Below are 26,779 nucleotides of genomic sequence, written 5' to 3'. Positions count from 1 at the left end.
TAATTTACACTGGTGTAAATTAAGCCAGAATAAAGTTACACCATATCTAGTGCCTGCTCAGCAGCATGGCTGCTGCTGTTCTGCCTAACTCTGGCAGAGTGGAGGGAAAACCCTTCTAAACAGTGTTGTATGCTGGGTTCACAGGTCATGGGACCATGCTGAACAGGCTTAGGATCCAGCCTAGGCCATTCCTCTCTGGCTCTTACACTGACCTCATGGGATGCAGGTGGCACTGTGGGTTAAACCACAGAGCCTAGGGCTTGCCAATCAGAAGGTCGGTGGTTCGAATCCCCGTGTTGGGGTGAGCTCCCGTTGCTCAGTCCCTGCTCCTGCCAGCCTAGCAGTTTGAAAGCACCTCAAAGTGCAAGTAGATAAATAGGTACCACTCCGACGGGAAGGTAAACGGTGTTTCCGTGTGCTGCTCTGGTTCACCAGAAGCGGCTTAGTCATGCTAGCTGTACGCCAGCTCCCTCGGGCAATAAAGTGAGATGAGCACCACAACCCCAGAGTCGTCCGCGACTGGGCCTAATGGTCAGGGGTCCCTTTAGCTTTACCTTTTACACTGGCCTCAGCTCAGCCAGCTTCAAGTTCAGTTGGCTGAGCCCCAGCTGAGTTGGGATGAGCAGGTTGTGTCTGTGTATCTTCAGCTAAGCTTGGAGTTAGGGGCTTTATGAGCTGGAAATCAGCCAGCAGAGCTACCGATCTAATGCATCCTAAGATGCTCACCCCAGTGGATCTTGCCACAGGACTGACATGAGTGCATGCACGTATCCTGCCCTCTCATATGGTGAATGCAGAGGGCTGCTCCCCTGCTACACGTAAAGGATTTCTGGCCAGCATTTGTGTGCACTCCTGCCATAATTCTTTGGGTAACGATAGGTCTTAAAGCTGTTTTCTGCCAGTGATTAAAGCACAAACTAAAGTTTGACAAACAGCTGGTGGTTATAAAGTAGTGTGTTTTCCTCTGAACTTCCCTTGAGAGAAAGCTTGCTTAGTAATAATAATAATAGCTTGCAAAGCTTTTATGATTTATCTTTATGTACTAAGCTTGTGTTGGTGGCCAAGGATTTGTCGCATTAATCCAATTCCTTTTACTTCTGCCAGTGTGTAGGCGAATAGGAAACACCCTCACAAACTTGCATGAGATAATCCAAAAATAAAACCACACCAGTAACTTGCAGCACCATCTGCAACTAGGGATGGAAAGACCTGCCAATTTCAGTTTTCTCAGTTTCTCGTTTTCCCAGTCTTACACTCACCTCCTCACATAATTTGCAATTTAAAAAGAGAGTGAGATCCTCATGAAAATTCAACAGCATTTTAGAGCCAATTTCTCCTAATAAACACATTTTTTTACTACTGTACACATTTTTTGCATGGCATTTTACCTAATATAAAGCATTTTTGTATGTTATCTTTCATGAATACATTGATTTTTATGCACGTTTTCCCTAATGTATGTGTTTTTGTAAACACTGGCTTGTTGGAAAACTGCATTGCAAAATTTGGAGAAGCGTGAATATTTAAGGATGGCTGTGTTTCAGTTCATGTGATCTGACTGGATAGAATCTCTCTCCATCCTAGAGGAACATTAAAAGACCTCAAGCCCTTGCAGTCATATTGTCATGGTGTTTATTGCTTTGCCATCAAAATTCAACAATGAATCAATATGTAAAGCGATGCCAGACTCCACATAAGGTAGACAGTAATCCATGAAAAAATATGCCATAATAAATTTGTCAGTCTTTAAATTGCCACAAGGCTCTGTGGTCATTCCCAGTGCTTGTGTCTTGTCTGCATTAAACATCTTGAGATGCCACAAACAAATCAAGACATATATATACCTTCTCAATAGCAAATACCTGTCTTTGTGAAGCCTCTCTCAGCTCCTGTGCTACATAGGGCTGTCATGCATATCCATGGCTTTCTGTTCCCAAAGTTCTTCTGCAGGAAAGCATCCTGAACAACTAACAGTTGTCTGCCCATAAAAAAAACACAAAGGCAACTTGATGAGATGGTGTTGAGCATTCAAGTCAACGACTGAACACTCAGCCTTTTCACTGATGCAGCAAAATTATCTTAAGCCAGAGAGGTCACTGCAAAATGCTTTTTAAAAGGGAGCAGTGTGCAATTAGAGCAGCTGCATATGCATTGCTCAACAAATGTATGCATTGACAATGCACAATTTTCAGGAATGGTGAAATTTGTATTGATGAGAAAATTGCACAACCATTTATGCTCTTGAGTGTCCTAACAAACCTAGTCAGGAAACGTGGAAATAGATGGGAACTGCATATTTCTATTGCCATGGAGGCGCGCACAGTACTTGATTTGCAGCTGTGAAAGCTGCAACCCAATATACAATAGATTCAGGTAGGTAGCCGTGTTGGTCTGATGCAGTCGAAATATATATATATATAAAATTTTAAATGTCCAGTAGCACCTTAGAGACCAACTAAGTTTGTTCTTGATATAAGCTTATACCAAGAACAAACTTAGTTGGTCTCTAAGGTGCTATATATATATATATATATATATATATATATATATATATATATATATATATATATATATATATCTATATATATCTATATATATCTATATATATCTATATATATCTATATCTATATATATATATCTATATATCTATATATATATATATATATATATATATATATATATATATATATATATATATATATATATATATATATATCTCCAATAGACAATAATGCATACTTCAAAATCTACTGCAAACAAGCATGTCGGTCTGTGAACTGGATTGTAAGGACTCTGATTTTGCTTTTCAACTTACTCTGTTGACACCCCCTTACACATATACTTGATGCGTTCCCAAATTCAGAGGCAGCCAATGTAGGACCGTCAGATACTTTGCACTGCAACTCCCATCATCCCTGACCATTGTCCACACCGTTTGGGGCTGATGTGAGTCATAGTTCAAAACCTCCGGAAGGTACTGTGTTGGCTACCCGCACCATAATGCAATAAAGTGTGTTTTATTTGTTCACAGATAATTTTTACCCGTTTGAGGTCTTGACAAGACTGTATTATTTACATTCGCTTCTCCAAATCTATCTCGTAAATTTTCAGTTCAACTTTCTTCTTCCAATTTTACCTGGCTGATTGTTACTGCCTCTTCTTTTTATCTTCTACGGCATTTCTTGCTCCTTAAATCTATTTTCCCATTTAGGATACAGAAGGAGAACGGCCGATTAGCTATAACTCATATCTCCCTTTTCCAATGGTTGCAGCATAAAAACTGTCCGCTGACAGACAGGATAAGAAGTCCGCAATGACATGGACAAATAAATCAATAGGGTATTGGGAGACAGCCTGCATGCTATGCGTTCCATCATGAAACACCCCTGACAGCTCGCTGGAGAACTTGCCACCCACCTGCAAACTGAATTTAATGAGCTCCATTGTCTTTGGAGGCCCATGATGGCTGCTCAAAGCACTGGGCCCAACCCAGCTCCATTTGCATGCCTTGTGAGTGTCGTTCCCAAATGGGGGTGCCCATTTCCAGCAACAGATATATCCATCAATTTAACAGGGGCCAAGAAGAGCATGTAGTGTGGATTTTTATCCAGTGTATGCATGCAAGCTATCTTACTGGATATGGGCACCTGTCCAGTTAGAGCAAATGAAGCAAGCATGTTAATTCACCCCCCCACCCCCCAAAAAAACCCTTCTTCCTGTCATGAGACAAAGGTTCTTAAGAGCAGAAGCAATAATGCAGTGGGGCCTACAAGGCCTACACAATCATTCAAGCCTACTAGTTGTGACGGTGACTCAGCTTGGGTTCCCTATAAATGTAACCAGCCATCTCTCTGGGCCTCAGTCTGTCTTCAGAATCTGAGTCACTCTCGGCTTAGTATGTGAATGTGTTGTTGCAGACAGAGCGGCTCCAGGATTCTAGTTAATAAGAAACTAAGATCTGTGCCTCTGTGAAGGCTAATATAGCTGCTATGAACACTCTGTGTATGCTCTTTAACTACAGTGGTACCTTGACTTGCAACCGTTTTGGAATACAACCATGTCAAAGCCGGAAGTGTGTGTCCCTCTTTTTGGATTCCAACCCATTTTTTATTTTTATTTTTTGGATTACAACCCATTTTGTTTTTGGAGGCCCTATTGGCGAAAGCGCGCCTTGGGTTACAACCTGTTTTGATTTACAACCAGACCTCTGGAACAGATTGTGGTTGTAAACCAAGGTATCACTGTATGCTGTTTATGAACAAGTTATTTTCTCAAGTACAGTGGTACCTCTGGATGCGAACGGGATTCATTCTGGAGCCCCGTTTGCATCCTGAAGTGAACGCAACCTGCATCTGCACATGCACGGATCACGATTTGTGGCTTCCACACATGTGCGCGAAGTCATTTTGAGCATCTGTGCAGGCGCAAGCGGCGAAACCCGGAAGTAACGAGCTCTTTTACTTCCGGGTCGCCGCGGAGCGCAACCCAAAAACGCTCAACCTGGAGCATATCCGAGGTATGACTGTAAACTTTTATTCTGTTTATGAAGAAGACTCTGCTTGATTAATTTACTGCTGCACAACACTACCCCCCTCCCCATGCATCCGTATCAGGTATGGCAGGGAAACGGAGGAACAGCTGATCCCATCCATGGATTCTGGGTGTTCAGGGTAGTTAAACAAAAGTGGATTACAAGGAGCTTCAAAGGAATATCTGCATACTAGGTGAACGGGCATTAAAATGGCAGAAGGCATCACATTCGAGGCTACTGTATACATTTCTTTTTCTTTTCTAAAAAAATCAAATTAATATAGATGCCCAGTCAAGGACAAGAAAATATGATCCACCCACTATTCTTTTCCTTGAGAAGGCTGTCCACAAATAGATCATCAGGTGGTCATCATGCTTGAGAATTAGTCACTCTTAGAAGTGTGGTGAGGAATACCCAAGATAATACAGTAGATCCTCGGGTTACGTTACTCTCAAGTAATGTAAACTTTGGTTACGAAAGCGGCAAACCCGGAAGTATTTTTCCAGGTTTCACTGCTCATGCATGCACAGAAGCAGCACCTCTGGATATGGGTTTTTTGGGCTATGCATGGACCCCCAGAACGAATTCAATTCGTATCCAGAGGGTCTACCGTGTGTATATATATTTACAAACAATATTTTAGTAAGAAGACTTACTAAAGTGCCGCAGAAGATGGTAAACAATTAAAGCTTAATTTCTTTGACAGCCTAAATTAACAGAGCACCTCCTGCAATTTCATTTATTCCCTTGCTTTTTAATTGCTAATTTATAAATAAAAGCATTTTAACAGGGTTCTCTGCTTTTAGAACAAATTAGTGAAATTTGGTGCCTGGATAAACGTAGTAAAAGATTAGAGACTACAGGATTGGCACTGTAAATTACCATTATTAAGATGTTTCTGCCCATCCATCACTCACAACACAGATGGCCTCCTTTATTATTTGTATGAACACAAACACATAAACACATCAGCACTGCATAAACTGGCATTTGGAAGGAAACTCTGTAATCTTCTGGTTGTAAGGTGAAGTACATGTCGGTTTCATGGAGGTCGTTAAAATTAGCTGCATTAATTGCCAACTCTAAAAAAATGTGCTTCATCAAGCCTGACAGGACCACTGTGAGTAAGACAAGCAGTGACCAGTTGCCACTAGATTAGTGAGCTGGAAGAGGCAAAGCAAGGCAAGCAGACAGACTCTGCAAAACATGGGATTTGGCATTTGCAATGCTAGGAACTGGAATGCTTGCTTGCTGCAGAGCCTTACATAAGAAGATACGGTAACCAGAGCCCTGTTGGATCAAGCCAAAGGTCCATCAGCCTGTTCTCACAAGGGCCAACCAGATGCCAACTGGTTGTTTATCCTTGAGGGACACTGCCAAATGCAACACCATGGGACAATTTCCAGGCTGATCCTGCCAAGCTGGATGAGAAAGAAAGATTGGGAGGTGGGGGGCAAGAGTGCGAAAGCTCAGAGATTATGATTCAGCAGAACATAGCTGTTGGCAGCCTCCTATTGATAAGCTCAAATTTGAATAACTCAACTAGCTTGCAGCTAGCTAATCCAGAATGGGGTTATTGAACTTTTTGTTGCTAATATGAAACTCTGAGGTCATGCAGTTCATGAGGACATTAAAAAAAATTCTGCTGGATTCAAAGAACCATCTAGTCCAGCATCCTGTTCTCACAGTGGTCAACCAGATAATAATAATAATCATAACAACAACAACAACAACAATAATAATATATTGTTTATGCCCCACCCATCTGGCTGGGCTTCCCCAGCCACTCTGTGCGGCTTCCAACAGAATATTAAAATGCGGTAATGCATCAAACATTAAAGCTTCCCTAAACAGGGCTGCCTTCAGATGTCTTCTGAAAGTCTGGTAGTTGTTCTCTTTGACATCTGGTGGGAGGGTGTTCCACAGGGCGGGTGCCACTACTGAGAAGGCCCTCTGCCTGGTTCCCAAAATGCCACAAAGGGGAACCCACAAGCAGAACCTGAGCACAACAGCACTTTCCCCAGGCTTGAAGTTTTGAGTCCATCATCCTTGATACTTTGCTATAGGCACCAGTGGTATGGTATAATGTAAAGGGATCTCCTTATTACAGTTTCTTAAAGAATTGAGTCTTCATTAACTACATTAACTACACCGAACAACAACACCCCCCTCACACACACACACAAAAATCCCACTGCAGCCAACCAAAGGCAGTCAACCTCACCCTAGGCAAGGAAACATAACAAGCGAATAGAAAGAGAACCTACCCAAGTGAAGCCGACACAAACCTCCCATGCATACACTAAGTAAAACAACCCACCCACCCCCCTCTCTCCCATCCCCCCTTCTCTCCTTCCCAACCCTATACTGCATATAACACCAGCGTCTCACATCCAGGAAATTCCGGTTGTATGGCAACCCTACTCAACTGGTCTATGTACAAAATGTGATCTTAAAATGTGCTTCTGTTGAGCTTATAGTTGCATATGCAATGCAGCTGTTAACATTTGTGTGGTTTAGAGAGGTGATATATATAATCTCTCAAATGTGTTAATTGCCAATGGATACCAGCAAAACAGGGTTACGAAGCTAATCCAAAAAGAAACACCCCCCAAAAACCAAGACACAGAAGAAAACAATGGCATGGCCCTCCTTCCTTATATCAAGGGCACTACAGATAAAATTAGCAAAATCCTCCATAAACACAATATCAAAACAGCCTTTTGCACCAACCAAAAAATAGCCAATATCCTCAGAAACCCCAAGGATAAAATCCAGTTGGAAAACCAAGGGGTCTATGAAATACCCTGCAAAGTCTGCCCAGCCACGTACATTGGACAAACAAACAGACGAATAAATGCACGTATCGCAGAACACAAGAATGCCGTCAAAAAAGAAGAAAAAACTTCCTCTCTTTTCCAACACATGAAAGAAACAGGACACGAAATTAATTTTGCAGATTCCAAATTGCTCTTTAACATGGAACATCACCACAAGAGAATAATCATGGAAGCCATCGAGATAGAGAAACACCCTCACAACATGAACAAGCGTGACGACACATCCCGCTTGCCAGACATCTGGAAATTAGCCCTCCCCACAAAAACTGACACCAGATCCAGAGGCACACAGAACGCTATCACCAATCAACCACACCAGACCCAAACCCAGACCCTCTCCACAGATAAATTACAGACACCATCCAGTAGCCAAACCATGGTGGCACCTCCGGATGCTGCACCCCCCTGCAATCCCTACACAGATCTGGCTGACACAGGCCACAAAACCACAGCTCGCCCCTATACACGAAGCCAAGCCAGAGCACAACTAAGTGCAGTACAGCCATCTTCTCAGAAAAACTCTTCACAAAGTTCAAGAGGTCAAGACACAAAGACTTTAGCAACTAATCCACACCTAATGACCCACCTAAGTGGTACTCAGGATATCACTCAAGAAATCACTCAAGATATCCCTCAAGTAATTAAGGAACAAAAGAAGAAAAGGCACACTAGCCTGGGAACTTCCTCTCTGCCCAGAACATTGGAGGCTATACACCACACCCCCTCAACAGTATTTATAGGAACTCAAACACTGAGATCCTGCTCTGTTCCAGTAACAAGAAGCCGAAAGCACCAGCCTGAAGATGACGAGTGAGACCTCGTCGAAACGTCGCCTAGACACCCCAACTTTTACACGGGAAGACACCCGAGGACACCAAAACCTGCATATATATATATATATATATATATATATATATATATATATATATATAATGTGTGTGTGTGTACACACACACACACACACACACAGTGGTACCTCGGGTTAAGTACTTAATTCGTTCCACAGGTCTGTTCTTAACCTGAAACTGTTCTTAACCTGAAGCACCACTTTAGCTAATGGGGCCTCCTGCTGCGCCACCGGAGCCCGATTTCTGTTCTTAACCTGCAGCACTATTTCTGGGTTAGCGGAGTGTGTAACCCAAAGTGTATGTAACCTGAAGCGTATGTAACCCAAGGTACCACTGTATAGATAGATAGATATAGATATATCTCATACTTTTCCTCCAAAGAGTACAGGGCAGGGTATATGATCTCTATGCTTCTGAAGGAGTGCCTTTAAAGCTTGCTGAGAATCTTCTCACACACCCTTGACAAGCAATATCATCAGAAATGGCTTAGAATCACAGTAAAAATGAAATAATAGTTCATTGTGCTTCAACATGAGTTTTGTCTCCTTGTGTCACTTCACTTTATTTCAAGTCTTTGTAGGCATATCTTCTCATTACTCATTTATTTACAGCCGAGAAATGGATCGTGGCGCTTGCTATTAAACTGTATGCAGTGCGCATCTTTGTGTGGCCTTCACAGAGAAAATTTTCACGTCAGCCAAATAAATAAATGCATGCAGGAATTTCTGTTTCTACCAGTCAAGGTTTCTAGATCAATTGTGAGAATTCAAATGTGGTGATTATTAATTTAGTACACAGTGCTCTGCAAAGTAATGAACATGCTCTAGAACACTCAATTTCACTTAATTCACTGTATTATTTTTTTTTAGTAATAAAAAAGCAGCTCACATTAACCCTTATCATAAATTGTTTTGCCATTTTGAGTACCCTATATAAATATCCTTGTTTACACTCTCCTTGTTAATGAAAATGGAAAGCCTTGGTGGCAAATGAGCCAACTGTAAAATAAATATAAATTAAAATGGAAAAGATAAGTCTCTGGTTTAGCACACTGGGGGGGGGGGGACAATCTGAAAATGATGCGTTTGGTTTAGCTTGGTCCCTTGGTATTAATAGACCTAAAGATGCCTTTCACGTTTTAGCAGATATTGCAACCAGATGCTAATTGTGATTGATAGCTCTTAAGCAGGAAATAATGGAAGGGCCCAAACAATTAAAGAAATTTTAATAAACAGGATGAGCATTGTAGCCTATCAAGTTGATTATAAAATATACATACTGTAACGGGCTAGATCTGGACTTCCCGAGGCTTGAATTCCATTCCCAGGATGCTACTGCTGAAGGAAAAGAGGAGTGATTTGTCATTATTATCATTCCATTCCCTGAAAAGCTTCTCCCAAGGGTTTGGGGACTCTGTGAAACAACATAGGAGGAGATGGTCCTAGGGCCTGCAGGGAGAAGGGAAATTTGCGAAAATTGTCTTCCTTCTCCGGTGTCTTCCATTCACGAAACAGCTAATCTGGAACCAAGCTAGATCCAGTGTGTTTAAATGCTCATTGACAGATATGGAAGCTGTTCTCTGAAGCTGAATGTTTCAAAACCAGTGCCGTAATCTTCTACCATGCATAAATTTCAAAGCTCTTTAAGCTAAGTGCTACTCATACCCTTTTGGAAGAAGCAGAGGCAGTTGTAGGGGAGTGTGGCTGCTTCGGTTGTGCCTCGGGGGTTCTGCAACTATGCTGTAGAATGGAAGGTGTGAGGCAGGGGGCACCAAATTTTGGTGGCGCACAGCGCACCACTGAAATTTGAGACCCCCAAGGTCTGCCACTGGGAAGGAGTGATTTACAGATCCACACTGATGTCCTAGCATGCACCGTTTGACCATTGAATTATAAAACCTTAATTTGGAAACCTCCCAAAACAAACACATCCCCACTGATTAATTGCATTTCAGCCAGCACCCTAAAAAAAAGTCGCACGGTGTTCCGAAATTTCTGGCAAACCTCAGGTTAATGCTATCCACAATATTCAGTTTCACTGACAATGTGTTCATTTAACCCAGGAAAATATCTAGTATTTCCCAGAGTGAGGGCAATGAACAGCCATATTTTTGGTTATATGTTTATCTTTGATATATTTACATATTTAACCCTTTTGCCAAATGTCACTGGAACCAAGGAAGCATTAATACATTAAAGCATTTCTTTGTTTATGAGGATTTAATACTACAAAGGCTATTATGTGGTGAAAGTATGAATGAATATGAATGCACAAGAATCATCTGGGGCCTTTCTGTCAATCAAGCAATGCATAACGTTAAAGGAATGGTGGTGCAAATAGCATTGGCTGGAATTTAAATGGGCAGACAGGTTTTCCTTGGAGATCCACTTCTTGGGACTCAGAAAACACACTTGATAACAAAATTCCACCTAGAGGTTCTGCAAATGCCCACCAATAAATATTGAGGCCAGAAGGGATCATTATGATATTGTTTCCTATAACCTCCTACATAATAATAATTTATTCAGCAAGCCCTGAATTCCTGGATGAGCTACAGCTTGCTTCACTTTTTGCAAGCCCAGGTTTCCAGTTGCTTGTGAAGACTGAGTTGCATTTGGGAAGCTCTAGGTGCACCCGACTTATTCAACATGACAGCAGAATTTTGGTTTAAGGTGATTACAAGAGTCGTATATTTACCAGTTTATAGATATTGCTTCAAAGTAAAGTATGCTCCGTGAATAATGCCGCCTTCATTGTTCGCACCACACGGATACCGCAAACTGCAGGAAAAAGACACGTTTGATACATTAAGTCTAGGTGTTATGAAAAAGGGCTGTAATAAAAGGTTTACAAGTTTCGGGTTCTGAATTATAATGGTTGGAAAAATGAGGTTTCTGCTTCAGCTCTTTAAAATACAGCTGGAAATGGAAAGGTGGCTAAGCACTTAAAAGTTGATTTATAAAAGCCTTGTTTACTGCTTATGCAGATTCTTTGCAGAGTTCACTTGGTGAAAGCGTGGCAAGTGTTGATTTTTGCAATAACTCATATATTATGCAGATTCTCGCGACTGCCATCTCCATCATTCTCATCCCATAAGTGTACATTATGGCAAAGTGGAACTGAATGTCTGAAGGAAATACTGCAATCTAAGAATTGTTATGCAGATTAAGCCCTGTGCTGGAAGTGCAATGGAGACAGCAAGTCTGCCTAATTAGAACATTGGCTTGGCATCAGGCCTTCTTTTGATAATAGCTCAGTATCTAGCAGGCTTTTGCTTTTATTGCCTATTTCACAACCAGATGAATGGGTCTCTGCCATGAGTGTCCACTTTGCATAGTTTTGTGTTTTTCATTCATCTTGTTCTTAGCTGTTTTTATTACTGCTTGTACATCCCCTAGAAGATACATGAAATTTGCTAAATAATCAGCAACAATGCAAAGCCATTGGTGCCATTGGAAAATTAATATTTTAGGCTGATGCGGTTATAATATATTACTTTTTTAAGCACGCAGCTCTTTGGCAAGAGCAGGTTAAGATGCAGTGAATCTCCATCTCAGCCAGCTGATTCCCAACTCAGCCAGGCTCAGCTGCTATTAAGTTTCCAACCCTGGCTCTGCCCAAAATATGCCAGCATAAGTTGTTCATTCTGGTTCAGCTGGATGAGCCTTAGCTGGCTAAGCTGAGGCCAGTGTAAGTACCCTCCAAAAGGAACATTTCAGGGGTATGATGGGACCAGAGATGGGAGACTTAGTCTGGTCACATGTTTCGGGCCAGTCACATGACCTGGTAACACAGTGTAGAACACTAATCTAAATGCTTGTTTTCCCTCTGCCAGGCATAGGCAGAGCAACAGGCCTGCTGCTTAATGGGGTTTGGATCTGGCGTAACATTTTTTAAGGGAAATAGATGAAAACATGGGTTACCGTACATTTGGATTTTCCTGGGCTTTCCAGTGATTTCCGCCCAGACAGTTTCTGACAGCCAACTGCTGGACGCATGGCAAGCCTAATTTGCACCAGCTTAATTTACACTGGGAGACGCGGATGGCGCTGTGGGTTAAACCACAGAGCCTAGGACTTGCCGATCAGAAGGTCGGTGGTTCAAATCCCCGTGACGGGGTGAGCTCCCATTGCTCAGTCCCTGCTCCTGCCAACCTAGCAGTTCGGAAGCACATCAAAGTGCAAGTAGATAAATAGGTACCGCTCCGGCGGGAAGGTAAACAGGTTTCCGTGCGCTGCTCTGGTTCGCCAGAAGCAGCTTAGTTATGCTGGCCACATGACCCGGAAGCTGTATGCCGGCTCCTTCAGCCAATAAAGCAAGATAAGCACTGCAACACCAGAGTCGGCCACGACTGGCCCTAATGGACAGGGGTCCCTTTACCTTTACCTTAATTTACACTGGATTGCTTTATGCTGGCTTCTTGGGCTTGCTCACTGTGGTTAATACTAATGGAAGGGTGAACTAATTCCAGTATTTATTTAATTTTATGTAGAATTGCACCATATGAATTTCCCTTCCTCTCCTCTGCAGCTTAATGACAGCCATAGACTCATTACAGCAAATCACAATATCTCAACAGCAGAACCCTTTTTTCCTTGTATCCTTCACACTCTAGAGCTGTCATGCCCTTTGTGAAAGCTGTCTACCCATTCAGAAATAATATAAAACTCTATTATATCTGACCACACATGCAGAAAATTCAGTGACAGCTGGACTTACGCATGTGTCTTTTGTCTGCAGGGAGTACTGAGTGTTTTCACCTTCTGCTGTGGACCGGCTAAGCCAAGGAAGGTGTCTTAACTGTCAAAAGTTGACCTTTCTATATGAGTGTCACAGCACATGCTCCTTTTAACTCCAGGAAATATGAATGCAAACATCACGGCCTGCCCTTTGTGTCATAATTCATTCCTTTGCGCTGACATGTGGCCACTTTGTCAGCTAAGCCACAGGCTGAAGTGACAGCCCAGCATCAATGCAGTGGTGACTTCTCTTTGAAAAATCAGTACAATTGTGTAGGGCTTTAGCATATCTGTAGCTTAAGATAGTGATCCATTTCCCACTGTTGTGAACAAGGAACAGCCAAGAACATGGGGCCACTGCCCCATGTGGTGAGTTATCAAAAGTGTAGCTTGGACCATCTCCTTAGCCCATGGGGCACCAACCTTTCAGGAGCCAGTGGGCCCATCTGGAATGTTCAAGAAGTGTTGTGGTCGCCAGTCACAAAATGGCTGCTGTGGTGCACGTGGCATGACACAAAATGGCTGCCACATCTAAAATGGGTGGGGAACCATATTCAGTCCGAGGGCCACATTCCTTCATGGGGAACATTTTGAGGGCTGCGTGCCAGTGGTGGAAATGGCCAGAAGTAAAAGTTGGTGGAGGAAGGCATGTACAGTGGTACCTTGGTTTTCGATTTTAATCCATTCCAGAAGACTGTTGGAGTTCTGAAACATTCTAAAACCAAAAACTCAATAGCCAACAGCTAAGTCTCAGGATCTTGAACTCAGCGGAAGTCACATGGCATGTTTGACTTCCAAGGCGTGTTCGAAAACCAAAACATTTACTTCCAGGTTTACGGCATTCAAAAACAGAAATGTTTGCCACGGAGACGTTCGAAAACCGAGGTACCACTGTAACTCCTACCTTTGCAAAGTAGGGCACATTCAAGCTATTCCAAATCCAGAGCTTTCTACAACATACATTTCTCAGTGTCCTCTTTATCAATGTTTAAGAACACATTCCAGGCAGTCAAAAACACTGGAGGATGTCTCAGAACAAGGCTGGGGAACAGTGTGAAGTGGAGAGGAGTCTTGGCTTGGAGAGAGTCCTGGGGGCCTGATGAAGAGGGCGAGCAGGTCACATTCAGCTCCTGGACCTGAGGTTGAGTACTCCTGCCTTCAAGTATTTCTGTGATGGAAGAGTATCCCCTCGAATTATGGGTCTCTTCCCCCCCCCTCCTGAGCAGAGGCAGCCTACCATCTTCTCTGTATTATGTTTGCATCATGCAGCCAAAAAAAGAAGCTGAAAGGCAAACAGACTCATTTTTCATTTGTAACGACGAAGCGCTTGAGGTCTGCCTTCGTCTCCGGAAGGTGAATGTGCAAACGGAGTTTTGTGACAGTGCGACAGCTTTGATTCTTATTTTTCCAGCAATCTTGGATACCTTTTTTCTTTTAAATTGATCAAGCGGACAATACAATGCACGCTGAATTACAGCTTACAATAGGCTCCAGTTTAAAGCAAAGGAGAAGTGGTTTAATGAGCAACATAGTTAGCCGTGGGGAGAAAACATTTTCAAACACAATCTTGGAAGGGGGAACAGAGAAATGCATTTAGCACTGCAGACTGGTGTTTATGCAGCTGTGACATTTGCTATGCCAGGATGTCTTCCAGTCGGGAAGAAGCTGTGCAGCTTACAATAGTGTCCTCTGTGTCTTTCTCATGTCAAGATTGGAATGGAAACACTATTTCTGCTGTAGTTGCTATAGTAGCTATTGTTTCTGCTTATTGTCTCCTTTCCTGGTAGAATACCACCATAATAGTTCATTAAGGCTGCATTCAGACAGCACTTTTTGCCATCTTCCCTTGCCTGTTCATTTTCACGTTGTATCTGATCTTTCACGTGACTTCTGGAAAACCGGTGGAAGTTTTATGTGTTGTTTCCGGGGAGGGGGGAGAGCAGGTTGCAATCCTCTTCATTCAGAAAATCACGGGAGCTTTTCAATGACAACATTTGGGGCCAAATCTCATCATACTGTTCTTTCCCACCATGGCAGTTTAAGTGACCAAAGAGAAATTGGGACAGAAACGCCAGCATTATAACCAGGAAAAATGAATGCAATAAGCTCCACGTCTGAATGCAGACATAGTCTTGCTCTGACCACCCATCTCCCAAGTCTCTCGCCATCTCTCAAGCTCAGCCTTCGGAGGAAGCATGCCAGATATAGGGGCCTTATTACCTGGTGAAAATTGATGAGAGTCAGGACAGAGTAATGCTAAGGTGTTTTAAAAATTAATTTTAATTTTCTACTGCTAGTCAATCATTTCCATTTCACTGCTGTAGTCAGGAGTCCCCCGAAGCCAAGCTTTTAAGGTGTGGGGTGGGGAAGAGGCACTTGCAAAGTGCAAGTATGGAGTGGGGAACCAGTGATGGACCGTCTGCTTCCACCCACCCTCCTTGCCTCTTGCTGCCATTGACAGCTTTTCTGCGCTGATGTGGTGAAGCTGAAATGGCAACCTGTCACTTTCATTTCACACCACCCTGCTGAATATACAGATAAAGGAGCAGAAGGCATTCATTTTCCCATAAGGGATCTCTGTGGGTTTTTTTGCTTGTTCATATTGTTAGCACCTGCCAACCTAGCAGTTCGAAAGCACCCCCGGGTGCAAGTAGATAAATAGGGACCGCTTACTAGTGGGAAGGTAAACGGCGTTTCCGTGTGCTGCGCTGGCTCGCCAGATGCAGCTTCTCACACTGGCCATGTGACCTGGAAGTGTCTGCGGACAGCGCTGGCCCCCGGCCTCTTAAGTGAGATGGGCGCACAACCCTAGAGTCGGACACGACTGGCCCATACGGGCAGGGGTACCTTTACCTTTTTATTGTTAGATGTAGAGGAACGCGGGTGGCGCTGTGGTCTAAACCTTGGCTTCCCAATCAGAAGGTTCGAATCCCCGCAATGGGGTGAGCTCCCATTGTTTGGTCCCAGCTCCTGCCCACCTAGCAGTTCAAAAGCATGTCAAAGTGCAAGTAGATAAATAGGTACCGCTCCAGTGGGAAGGTAAACGGCATTTCCGTGCGCTGCTTTGGTTCGCCAGAAGTGGCTTAGTCATGTTGGCCACATGACCCGGAAGCCGTATGCCGGCTCCCTCGGCCAATAAAGTTAGATGAGTGCCGCAACCCCAGAGTCAGTCACAACTAAACCTAATGGTCAGGGGTCCCTTTACCTTTACCTTTTTATTGTTAGATGTGTTCTTGAGAGGGATGGCGGAGGAATCCTTTGGAAACAGATTCATGCACAGAATTTGGCAGTTCCAACTCTGTCGGATTTTACCCATATGGGAACGCCCCTCACATCATGCTCTTATCTATACTTGTGGCTGTTGGAATTATTTTTTAAAAAAACCTTCAACCAATTATATGCAAATATTTGTATGTCCGGACCCATGCAGCGCTATATTTCTGCAGTGTAATTTTATACGTAATAACACACCATTCATAGAATTGTAGAGTTGGAAGGGTCCGTGACTCTCATCCAGTCCAACCCCCTGCAATGCAGGAATCTTTCTGCCCAATGTGTGTCTCGAACACATGACCCTGGGATGAAGAGTCTCATGCTCTACCACCTGAGCTATCCCAGGTAGCTTCCTACACAATGATATGCACCGTTGTATATAACCGCTTATGTGCTGGTTGCATTACAAAATCTGGAGTGTATATATGCATATACTATGTATGTTATATGTATAACGATGCATATGATATGTGAGAATTGTTTGCATTTGTGCACCAGGCACAGGGAGGTAGGGAGCAGTGAATGGCTGGAGGGAGACGGTGGGTTATGCAGGGCCATAACTTTATCAAAGACTGTATAATGGGGTTTGGTGCAGCATCCAACAGGCAGCCCAACTATGGCCGGATATATCTACCCAACCAGCCTGCTGAATGGGGAGGAGTAGTTCCTAGCAGGTGTTATGAATAACCAGGTTCTTTTATCTGTTTAAATGTTTTAGCATAAATGAGATTCAGTGCACTCCAGAGAGAGAACACAAGTAAGCAGTCAGGCAACCAATATATTGGAATTTCTACATAACATTGCTTTATTGATTAACAAACATAATACATAACAAGGCAAGGGAACATGCACTCCATCACACACACATCCACACACACAATCATACTCACCAGCCCTTCAGTGGAGTTGATCAAGTTCCAATAAGGGTTAAGGGTGATCAGACAGTGAGGATCCTAGCTGCGTCTGACACACAGACCCTTCTGAAAAGCCTGATCTTATATAGTCTTTCTTCTGTGCATCTGGGTCGTAGCATTTCTCACTGCCTTTCAGCATGTTCTTGGCAGTCCTCCATCTTTAGCATGTTCCTGGCATATCACAACTCCCATTGTTTGCACCTGGTCTTCTGTAGCTTTTGGTGTGGTAGTTGTTTGCAACTAGCATTGCATAGCCAGCCTTTCACGCTTCCTTGCAGGTACAGTACTTTTTGCCAGAACATGAACATTCCTTTAGCTCTTTGAACAACACAGTTCAGAAATAATTCAACAGCATCCAATTTGGGTGGTGGTCTTCAGCCAATCTTGGGGCTCATTCAAAACATGCCATTCATGACGCAGGAGGTTCCCACCATAAGAACATAAGAAGAACCTTTGGCCCATCTAGTGCAGCATTCAGTTCTCACAGTGGCCAACCAGATACCTGGGAAGAACCCACAAGCAGGACCTGAACACAGGCTATTGGTAGCCTTCTTCTCCATGAATTTGCCTAATCCTCTTTTAAAGCCATCCAAGTTGATGGCCATCACAGCTTCCCGTGGAAGTGAGTTCCATAGTTTAACTATGCCCTGCATGAAGGACTTACTTTTATCTGTCCTAAATCTTCCAACATGCAGCTTCATTGGATATGCATGAGTTCTAGTGTGGTCATGCAGGAGCCAGGCCCTGTGACCAGGACTGGGGCCTTCCTAAGTTTGCTCTGAAGAGGCAAGGTGCAGCCTCACAGGTGAGGCCAATTGGTAACTCACAGCACCTGGTGGCAAGAGCTGGGAAGGGATATAAGGTCAGCTCTTTGCCACAGCAACACATTCCCTTGCCTTGCTGTGGTTGGTTCCTTGACTCCTTGTTTCTTGATCCTTAGACCCCTGCCTTCGTGACTCCTTGCTTCTTGATCCTCAGACTCTTGACTTCGCAACTCCTTCCTTCCTGACCCTCAGACCCTTGGCTTCTTGACTCCCACCTCTCTGACCCTCAAACTCTTGGCTTCCCAAATCCTGGCTTCTGGACTCCCGTTCCTGCTCCCACCCTGCCATCTTGCCCCCCAGTGCCGACGTCCCCAGCAGGGACTTCGATCGCCCGTGAACCAGACCATGACATAGTGTCGTGAAAGAAGAAGAACTACTCTATCCACTTCCTCCATGCCATGCATAGTTTTCTAAATGTCTATCATGTCACCTTTTCTCTAAATTAAAAAGTCTCGAGCGATGCAACCTTTCCTGAGAGGGGAGTCACACAGCACAGCTCCCCTCTCCTGGAGTCTGCTCCAGATATCATTTTGCCCAGCTACTGGTTCTGCATACAGCTGGAGTAACGCTTGCTTCCTACTCTTGTTAGTACGCACCAAGTGTAAAGTCGACATCAACGCTCTTAGCACTGGGGCCACATTCTGCATTTTCCATCCACTCCTCTTAGAACCTGCAGACCTCACGAACAATCTCATCAGGGCATGCAGCACCTGCGATGAAGTACTAAGCGGTAATTGCAGAGTAGTAGTGTGAAAGCTGTTACTCACAGACACACCTGTTCTATTAGAAACACAAAACAGCAGACAAAGAATCTGTTTGCCAACCCAGTAGAATTGCTTATTTGCAAAGCCTTCCCTTAACACAGAGACATTTTTGGCATAAGTATATACGGGGTATTTTCCCTGAGACTGCAGGTGTGAGTTCCGCTTAGCTCCTCAGTTAATTCAACAACAAAACTCAGTTTTGTTAACCTAACTTTTGGAGGAAGTTGTCCCATGTTGCATCAGTGTCAGAGATACAGTCCCTGTATTATTATCACCTGCTCTGAATGACCAAATTACAGCAGGGTACACAACTGGTTTCCATCCTGTTTGTAAGCGGAAAAATTGCAGTGGGATCATTTCATTCTTCAACAGTTTCTTGGAGGCGGATCTCACTATTTAGCCCTAGCAGTAGTACAGTCTGTCTGTCTCTGTCTCTGTCTCTGTCTCTGTCTCTGTCTCTGTCTCTGTCTGTCTCTGTCTCTGTCTCTCTGCAAGTGGCAGCAGAAGCAACTATGTCAACAGCCTGATCACTATTCTGCATCCTGCATTCTGCTATGGAGCATCAATTGAGGGAGGGGAAGAAGGCTTGTTGGTTTATTAGCAGCTGTTGCCAGCTGGAGGGCCAAGAATTCAGCAAGGGCAGATGGCTTGGGCAGTGGCCAACAGCAGCTTAACCAGGGTAGAAGAAATCTGTTCCTCCATGGTTTATATTGCAAAACTTTTAAACAACCCTACTGGCCTCTTTTCGGTGGTGGGCAGATAAACAGTGCACTCCATTCTAATTTTTTTGTTGGCACATTTTGAGAGCATGCCAGAAGAAAGTCTAAAACCCAGAAGTGAAAATGAAGTTTGGGGAGCATAGATGATGAAGAAGAAGAGTTTGGATTTGATATCATGCCTTTCACTCCCTTTAACATTTTCCTTTCCCTTCCTCCCCCACAACAAACACTCTGTGAGGTGAGTGGGGCTGAGAGACTTCAGAAAAGTGTGACTGGCCCAAGGTCACCCAGCAGCTGCATGTGGAGGAGCAGAGACGTGAACCCGGTTCCCCCAGATTACGAGACTACCGCTCTTAACCACTACACCACACTGGCTCTCTAGATCCCTAGTGACTTCCCTTGGGGGGGGGAGGGATGAATGAGAGTTCTCTACTATTGCGTGCGCAATGAGACGAAAACTTCCTATAGCCCTCTCCAAAAATAAAGGGCCATAGCTTAGATGTAGACTACATGCTCTGCATGAAGTTCAATTCCCGGCATCTCCAATTGACCACACAATCCTATGTACCTATCTATTGCCAATCTAGCAGTTCAAAAGCATACCAGCTCAAGTAGACAAATAGGTACCACTGCAGTGGAAGGTAAATGGTGTTTCCATGCACTCTGGCTTCCGTCACAGTGTCCCGTTCTGCCAGAAGTGGTTTAGTCATGCTGGACACATGTCCAGGAAAGCTATCTGCAGACAAACACCGGCTCCCTCGGCCTGAAGCAAGACGAGTGCCGCAACCCCATAGTCAAGTTTGACAGGACTAAACCATCAGTGGTCCTTTACCTTTATGGTTTACATAAAAATAAATAAATAAATACTACTATTGAAAATTAGATAAAACAATGCTGAGGTGGGAGAAGAGGAACACCTCAATCGCAGTGAGGAATTCCAGGTGAACATCCTTCCACCAAACACACAGCCTCACCAAACACACAGCCTCACATAGCCATCATGGCTAGTGTCCACTGATAGCCTTGTCCTCCATGAATCTGTCTAATCCTCTTTTAAAGTCACCCAAGTCCAGGGAAATGGTTTCGACTGTTGACATAAACAGCAATTAACAGCACACTTTCAAACAAAAGTCTTATCTCCAGCACGTTGTAAATCACAGCAACAGTCCTTCATCAAAATTTGCCACTCTTCCATCAGGCATCTGCAAAAACAAAGCCGAGTGGTCTTCTAGAACCTTCTAGAACCTTTCTACTTGTTTCTGGCAGAATGATTCCCAAACACTTGGAACATCCTCTGCCCAGACCCTCATGGAGCAGGATGAAGAGGCACCTCTCTTCAGGGTGGGGTGGCTCAGAGACCGGGGGGGGGAGAGGGTGCAGCAGCTTCCTGAAGGACTCACGAGGAGACGGGAGAGGAGGCTGAGGGAACACTCCACAAGAGAGGGTGTTCAAAAAAGGGATGAGGGGCTGCCAGCTCTGCAGGCAAGGGGGGGACATAACTGGACTCCTGAGCCCCATAGGGGTGCCGCAGAACCAATATTGTTGGTCAAGGGAGCCGTGGACTCAAAAAAGTTGAAAACCTCTGTTCTAGACAGTCATTACCAGTCAGAGTACAGCACTAGATGAACCAGGTGATACGCTGTTCTTTTTCAAGCAGAACTGCCTCTTGATCTATGCCCCTGCAAATAGCTAGTTCTGTATGCTTTGTCCAGTGTCATAGCAAAGGTGTTAAATCTTCAGTCTTTGTTTTACAGATGGTTAACCAGTTTGATTAAATTAGCGCTAATGCTGCAAAAGCCTCATACTCCTAATGGAAAGCTGAGTCTGTCTACACCCTTGTGCATAGTACTTTCTTTTCCATGCTGGAAGCACCTGAATAGCAATTAATTTTCACTTGCAAATAGGGCTTCTACTGTTTACTGGGAACAAGCCCTTTACAGTGGTAATTGAATTTAAATAAAATGAATGCACGTTTTCTAGAAGAGTTGTTTTTATAAATAATTTTTGCAAATGCCCAGGTAAGGCCCGTCACTTAAGCCGTCTGGCATCTGGCGCATATAAATTGAGGCATAATGAATGTGGCCGAGCAGCGCGGTTTTCATTATGTTTCCTAAGCAGGGAAAAGTGGTTGTTGTTGTTTGTTCTGTATTCCTCTATGATGAAACAGCAACGGGCTCTCCCCACATTCCATTTCAGCTTGATTTTGTTCAGTTTAATGAGACTGCTTTGGCGTTACAAATGAAATGTCACCTTGATTGTTAGATATAAAAAAACAGAGTTAAGAAATTAAAATCTGAATTTGTTTCTCCCCCCCCCCTTTCTACTTCAATTTGCTATTCAGCTCTCCTGAAACTTCTGGTTGTTATCACTCAATATTTATTTATTTATTGACTGATTTATGAAAAGAGTTCGTGCCATCTATTAATTACAGAATACAGTTATACCTTGGAAGTCGAACAGAATCAGTTCAGGAAATCCAATCGACTTCCAAGACATTTGGAAACCAAAGCATGGCTTCTGATTGGCCGCAGGAGACTCCTGCAGCCAATTGGAAGCCGCGGAAGCCCCGTCGGACATTTGGCTTCCAAAAATAGTTTGCAAACTGGAACAGTCACTTCTGGATTTGTGGCGTTCGGGAGTTTCACAGCTGTGCCTTTGCCCCCTCGCATCACTGGTTTGATATAGAAGTTCCTCCCTGCACTGACAGTCACACTTGACAGCCACACTTTAAGACAAAACATATTTTCATTTTTTTTTTTAAACCACAAGATTCACAAGTTCTGCTGCTGCTTAAATTTCATCTGTTTCACATTCCTGTCTTATAACTGCCCGTCTCCTAGAATCCTGACCCGGCCAGCTGTTCGTTCCCTCATCCCTAAAGGCTGCCTTTTAAAAAGATATTTTAGGATTGTCACCTATGAACTGCTCCCTAAACTCTTATTCCCTACTGATACGCAGTAAATATTGTTGTGTCTGAAACATTTTACATGGAGATCCTTGCCTGATATGCAGGAGAGGCAGACCTATTCTTTATTGTGGAAAAATTGGAAGCTGCTTTCTACTGAGTCAGACCCTTGGTCGGTCTAGCCCAGTATGTCTACACTGACTGACAGAAGCTGGCAAGAAGTTTCAGACAGGCTTCTGTCTGTTCCTTCATGGAGGAATGATTTTCATCTGTGTTATGTACTGAGTTGAATAGGATCCAAAATGCAGCAGTCTGATTGGTCCTAGAACAATAGGATCCAAAATGCAGCAGTCTGATTGGTCCTAGAACAATAGGATTCAGAATGCAGCAGTCTGATTGGTCCTAGAACAATGCAGCAGTATGATTGGTCTGCAGGAGCCACCCAATCCGGCTCCAGATGGAAGTGAATCCACAACCTGATTGGCCTACAGGAGAATTCCGGAATAAGCCAATCACGTGCAGCCCATTGTGTAAATAATGTATATAAAGCAGATACTTTGAGGGGACTTTCATTCCTCCTCACGACTATGAGCTGAATAAAGAGCATGAAATCCACTCTCAACTCTGAGTATATTTCAATCTGGAACATATCAGGAAGGAAAAGGGTTAAATTGCAAAATTGTGCACATTAATTATATTTGTTTTGGGCTTTGGTTTGCTTCCAGTACAGTAGCCATGAAAGGGGCAGATTATCAGATTTAAAAGGTGATAATAGCTACAGGAAGCCACTGTTTGGACAAATTCTTGTTACAACATGTTTTTCCTTGTTAGATTTCTAAAATTATTTTTTTTAATCAACAACAGTACTGTCTGGAGACCTTCAAAATCTGCAAATTGGTTTAATGACAACAAAATAGATTTCAATCTTATCACTCTTAATGCTCTATAATTTATTTATAGCCAGTGAGGACAATTTTGAGAGCAATTTTGTGAATTGTTGCAGTTTGTGGTAGCTCTATGAAACACTCATATTTCGAAGAACGCAATTATATGGCAACAGACATATCATTAATTTCCTTAGGATGTCATTTCTCTTCCTGGAAAATGCCCTCAAAGAGCAAGATAGATGGTTCAGGCAGGGAAGACTATACAAATTTCCATATTTAGCTGTTGTCTTTTGGAATACGAAACATGCCCTTAATGGATCCTTTGAGAGGACAGGAATCAACAACACAATTTAAATTTCTCAGAGAAGAACAAATGCAGGAGGGGGAAATGTCAGCACGCAATGAGGAAAAGGAAGGAGAGGTGGAGTTAAAAACTGTTGCTGCACCAATTTTGTCCTGTCAGAAAAATGTTGGCCTTATTAAAGACACCCTCTTTGATAGGAAGTGTCTGGGGGAAAGAGAGTGGAATAGACTACTGTGTGCAAAATTAGCTTGCAGCTCTGAACATTTTTTGTTTCCCATTTTTGTCCAGATCAGGGAGCCACTAGTGCAAAATAGATTTCTTGTAAGGGCATAGAAAACGGTGCCATGTAGACTTCTCTCTGTGTGTAGGGCAGCACTCAGCCCATGACAATTCCTGAAGGTGCCTTAGACTGCAAAGTTCCCATCTCACACTTTGATGCAGGAAACGTCACAGTTGAGAGCCTCAAATGGAGCGTGACAAAAACTCTCATCAGGCCGTCAAAATTCTAGCAGCCCATTGCAAACGCCAAGATTCTGAGCATCAACACAGAATGCAGACCCTCCTTGTCCCTGTTTTCCAGGGACAGTACCAGATTTACAGAAGCCGTCCCGGTTTCTGATTTGACCCCAGGATGTCCCACTTTTTCCTTAGGATGGCCCTATTTTCATTGGAGAAATGTTGGAGGGTATGGAGTTACAGCTTCCCCCAAGCCAAGGAAATAATATACAACCTTTAGAAGACATCTCAAGGCAGCCCTGTATAGGGAGGTTTTAAAATGTTTAATGTTTTGTTATGTTTTTATATGTGTTGGAAGCTGCCCAGAATGGCTGGGGCAACCCAGTCAGATGGGTGGGGAATTAACAACAACAACAACTATTATTATTATTATTATTATTATTATTATTATTATTATTTAAAGGTAAAGGGACCCCCGACCATTAAGTCTAGTCGTGACCGACTCTGGGGTTGTGGCGCTCATCTCGCTTTATTGGCCGAGGGAGCTGGCGTACAGCTTCTGGGTCATGTGGCCAGAATGACTAAGCCGCTTCTGGAGAACCAGAGCAGTGCACGGAAACGCCGTTTACCTTCCCCCCAGAGCGGTACCTATTTATCTACTTGCACTTTGAGGTGCTTTCGAACTGCTAGGTTGGCAGGAGCAGGGACCAAGCAACGGGAGCTCACCCCGTCGCAGGGATTTGAACTGCTGACCTTCTGATTGGCAAGCCCTAGGCTCTGTGGTTTAACCCACAGCGCCACCCGCGTCCCATTGTTATTTAGGATATCCCTATTTTCATTGGAGAGATGTTGGAGGGTATGAGAATACTGGATTTCAAATGCAAACAAAATATTTATTTACTTATTTATTGAATTTATACCCCAGAGGAGCCTACGGCCAGCTGTCCATCATCTGCCCTAATGTGTTCCTGCTTTTGCAACACATTCAGCTGCACAGCTCCACTTAGGCATACTTTGTAAAACCCAGTAAGGAGCGCCATTCTTCTTTTACTTAAATGCTCTAATGATTTCAGCAGGGAAAATGCAGTCTATTTTTTTTTCTCCTCACAAAGATGGGGATCCTACTGCTACTGACCTCTTTTCTAATCACAGGGGACGGGGGTAAGAGAGATCTTGGTATGTTTATTTTCCATCGTTCCCCCACATTATTGGTCTCTCTCTCACTATCAGAAATAAAGAACATCCTGATTCCTCACTGGACGAATGTTTTAAATTCCCTCAGAGCTGCTTGCATTATTCTTTTGTCACCATATACTTATAGGATGATATCCAATGGTAGTCATAGATTTTATTGACCACAGCAATAGGGGAAGATTTGGAGGGAAGGGATAGAAAGGAATTAGGGGGTCTTGCTCAGATTTTAGGGAGGACACTCACACTGGTGACCACTTCTACTCAGATATTAGTGGCCTACCACACAGTGTTGTTCTGAGGGCAACGACTGGGACGCTTTGTACTTGTTAAGCACTTTAGAAATGGGTAATGCAATTGATACACTGATAGTTAGGTACCACAGCACCAATTCCCCAATAGATCCAGTGTTGCTAATCCCGCTCCAAACACGCTAATATTACCTTGTTTGCAGTATCCCTTTCACGATACCCAAGAGTCTTGCACAGGATGCAATTCAGATGTGATGCATCCTCCCCCCCCCCTTTATTTCTCTTTTCACTATGCACAGAATGACTTTTACTGGGGAGGAAATCAATAAGCAGGAAATAGTAAAAAGGAATAAAAGAGCTATTAAATGTCTGTTACAAAAGGGTACATCGCCGAATGCCTTTTTGCTGATACCATTTCCGCATCCTAGAAGGGGCAATAAAAAAAAGGTGTTGATGTAATGCAGAAAATATTTCCATTTGCCAGCTGAAATCAGCCAGAATAGATTTACTGTGAAACAGCCAGGCATTTTTCTTGTAAATTTCAAGAATAAAAACGAGCATTCTTTTTTGCCTTTTAAAGCATGAGAGAGTGAAAAGAAGGGTCGGACGGTGAGGATAGGAAGAGAAATCTGTGCAGTCGCTAATGCCGAGAAGTTTCTTTCCATGACTCTAAACCCGCTGTGTTATGTTAACAGATCTGGGGAATTTCAGTGGTCGGACGAGAAGTGCTGTGTCAGTGCGGGAAGGTCAAGGCGTCGTTCTGATGTGCTCCCCACCTCTCCATTCACCAGGTACAGCTGACTGCCTTTCTTTTGTGCTGATGTGAGTCTCACTTTTCTGCACGCTCATCATGTCCAGCTGTGGTCTTGACTATGAATTGTTAAAGGCTGAACTGTGCACAAACCCGTGACCAATTCTGGGACCACCAAAGGAATACTGGAAGACCATCCACCATGAATGCTGCAGAGCAGGAGAAAGGGTGTCTCAGATAAGGCTGCCTTCATTCCATTTCAACTAGTGATGTGAACTTCAGTAGCCATGGGTGTGAAAAGGAATGTGGCACAATGTGTGTGTTTGTCTCTGTGTCTGCATGAGAGATACCAGGCTGTGTGTCTATGTGTGTGTGTTTTGACTCCACCTACTCTGAGCTTTTACCCTGCCCACTTTCAGTACACAGCCCTTGCCCAGAGGGATTTGCTCCTGGGAGGAGGGTGGAATAAGTCAGCACTCACCCTTGGAACTCACTGCCTATTGACATCAGGCAGATGTCACTGTTTTCAGTGTTTTCAGGACTGGTCCAGAGTTGGTCCACTGTTTTCCAGTTGGTCCACTG

At 43.5% G+C, this 26,779-nt stretch overlaps 1 protein-coding gene across 3 annotated transcripts in view; it reads left to right on the top strand.

Moving 5' to 3' along the window:
• CNTN5 (contactin 5) overlaps positions 1-26,779 on the top strand; it is a 650,966-nt gene that overhangs the window by 432,481 nt on the left and 191,706 nt on the right. For all 3 annotated transcript variants that reach the window (XM_081909603.1, XM_081909601.1, XM_081909602.1), the window contains one exon: positions 26,142-26,237. In XM_081909603.1, the coding sequence (XP_081765729.1) occupies positions 26,142-26,237 (96 nt within the window). The remainder of the gene's footprint in view (positions 1-26,141; positions 26,238-26,779) is intronic.

Source organism: Podarcis melisellensis, assembly GCF_964234715.1.
Source record: "Podarcis melisellensis genome assembly, chromosome: 4".
NCBI lineage: Eukaryota > Metazoa > Chordata > Lepidosauria > Squamata > Lacertidae > Podarcis > Podarcis melisellensis.
The sequence above is the reverse complement of the archived record's forward strand: the minus strand, read 5'-3'. Positions and strand labels throughout refer to the sequence as shown.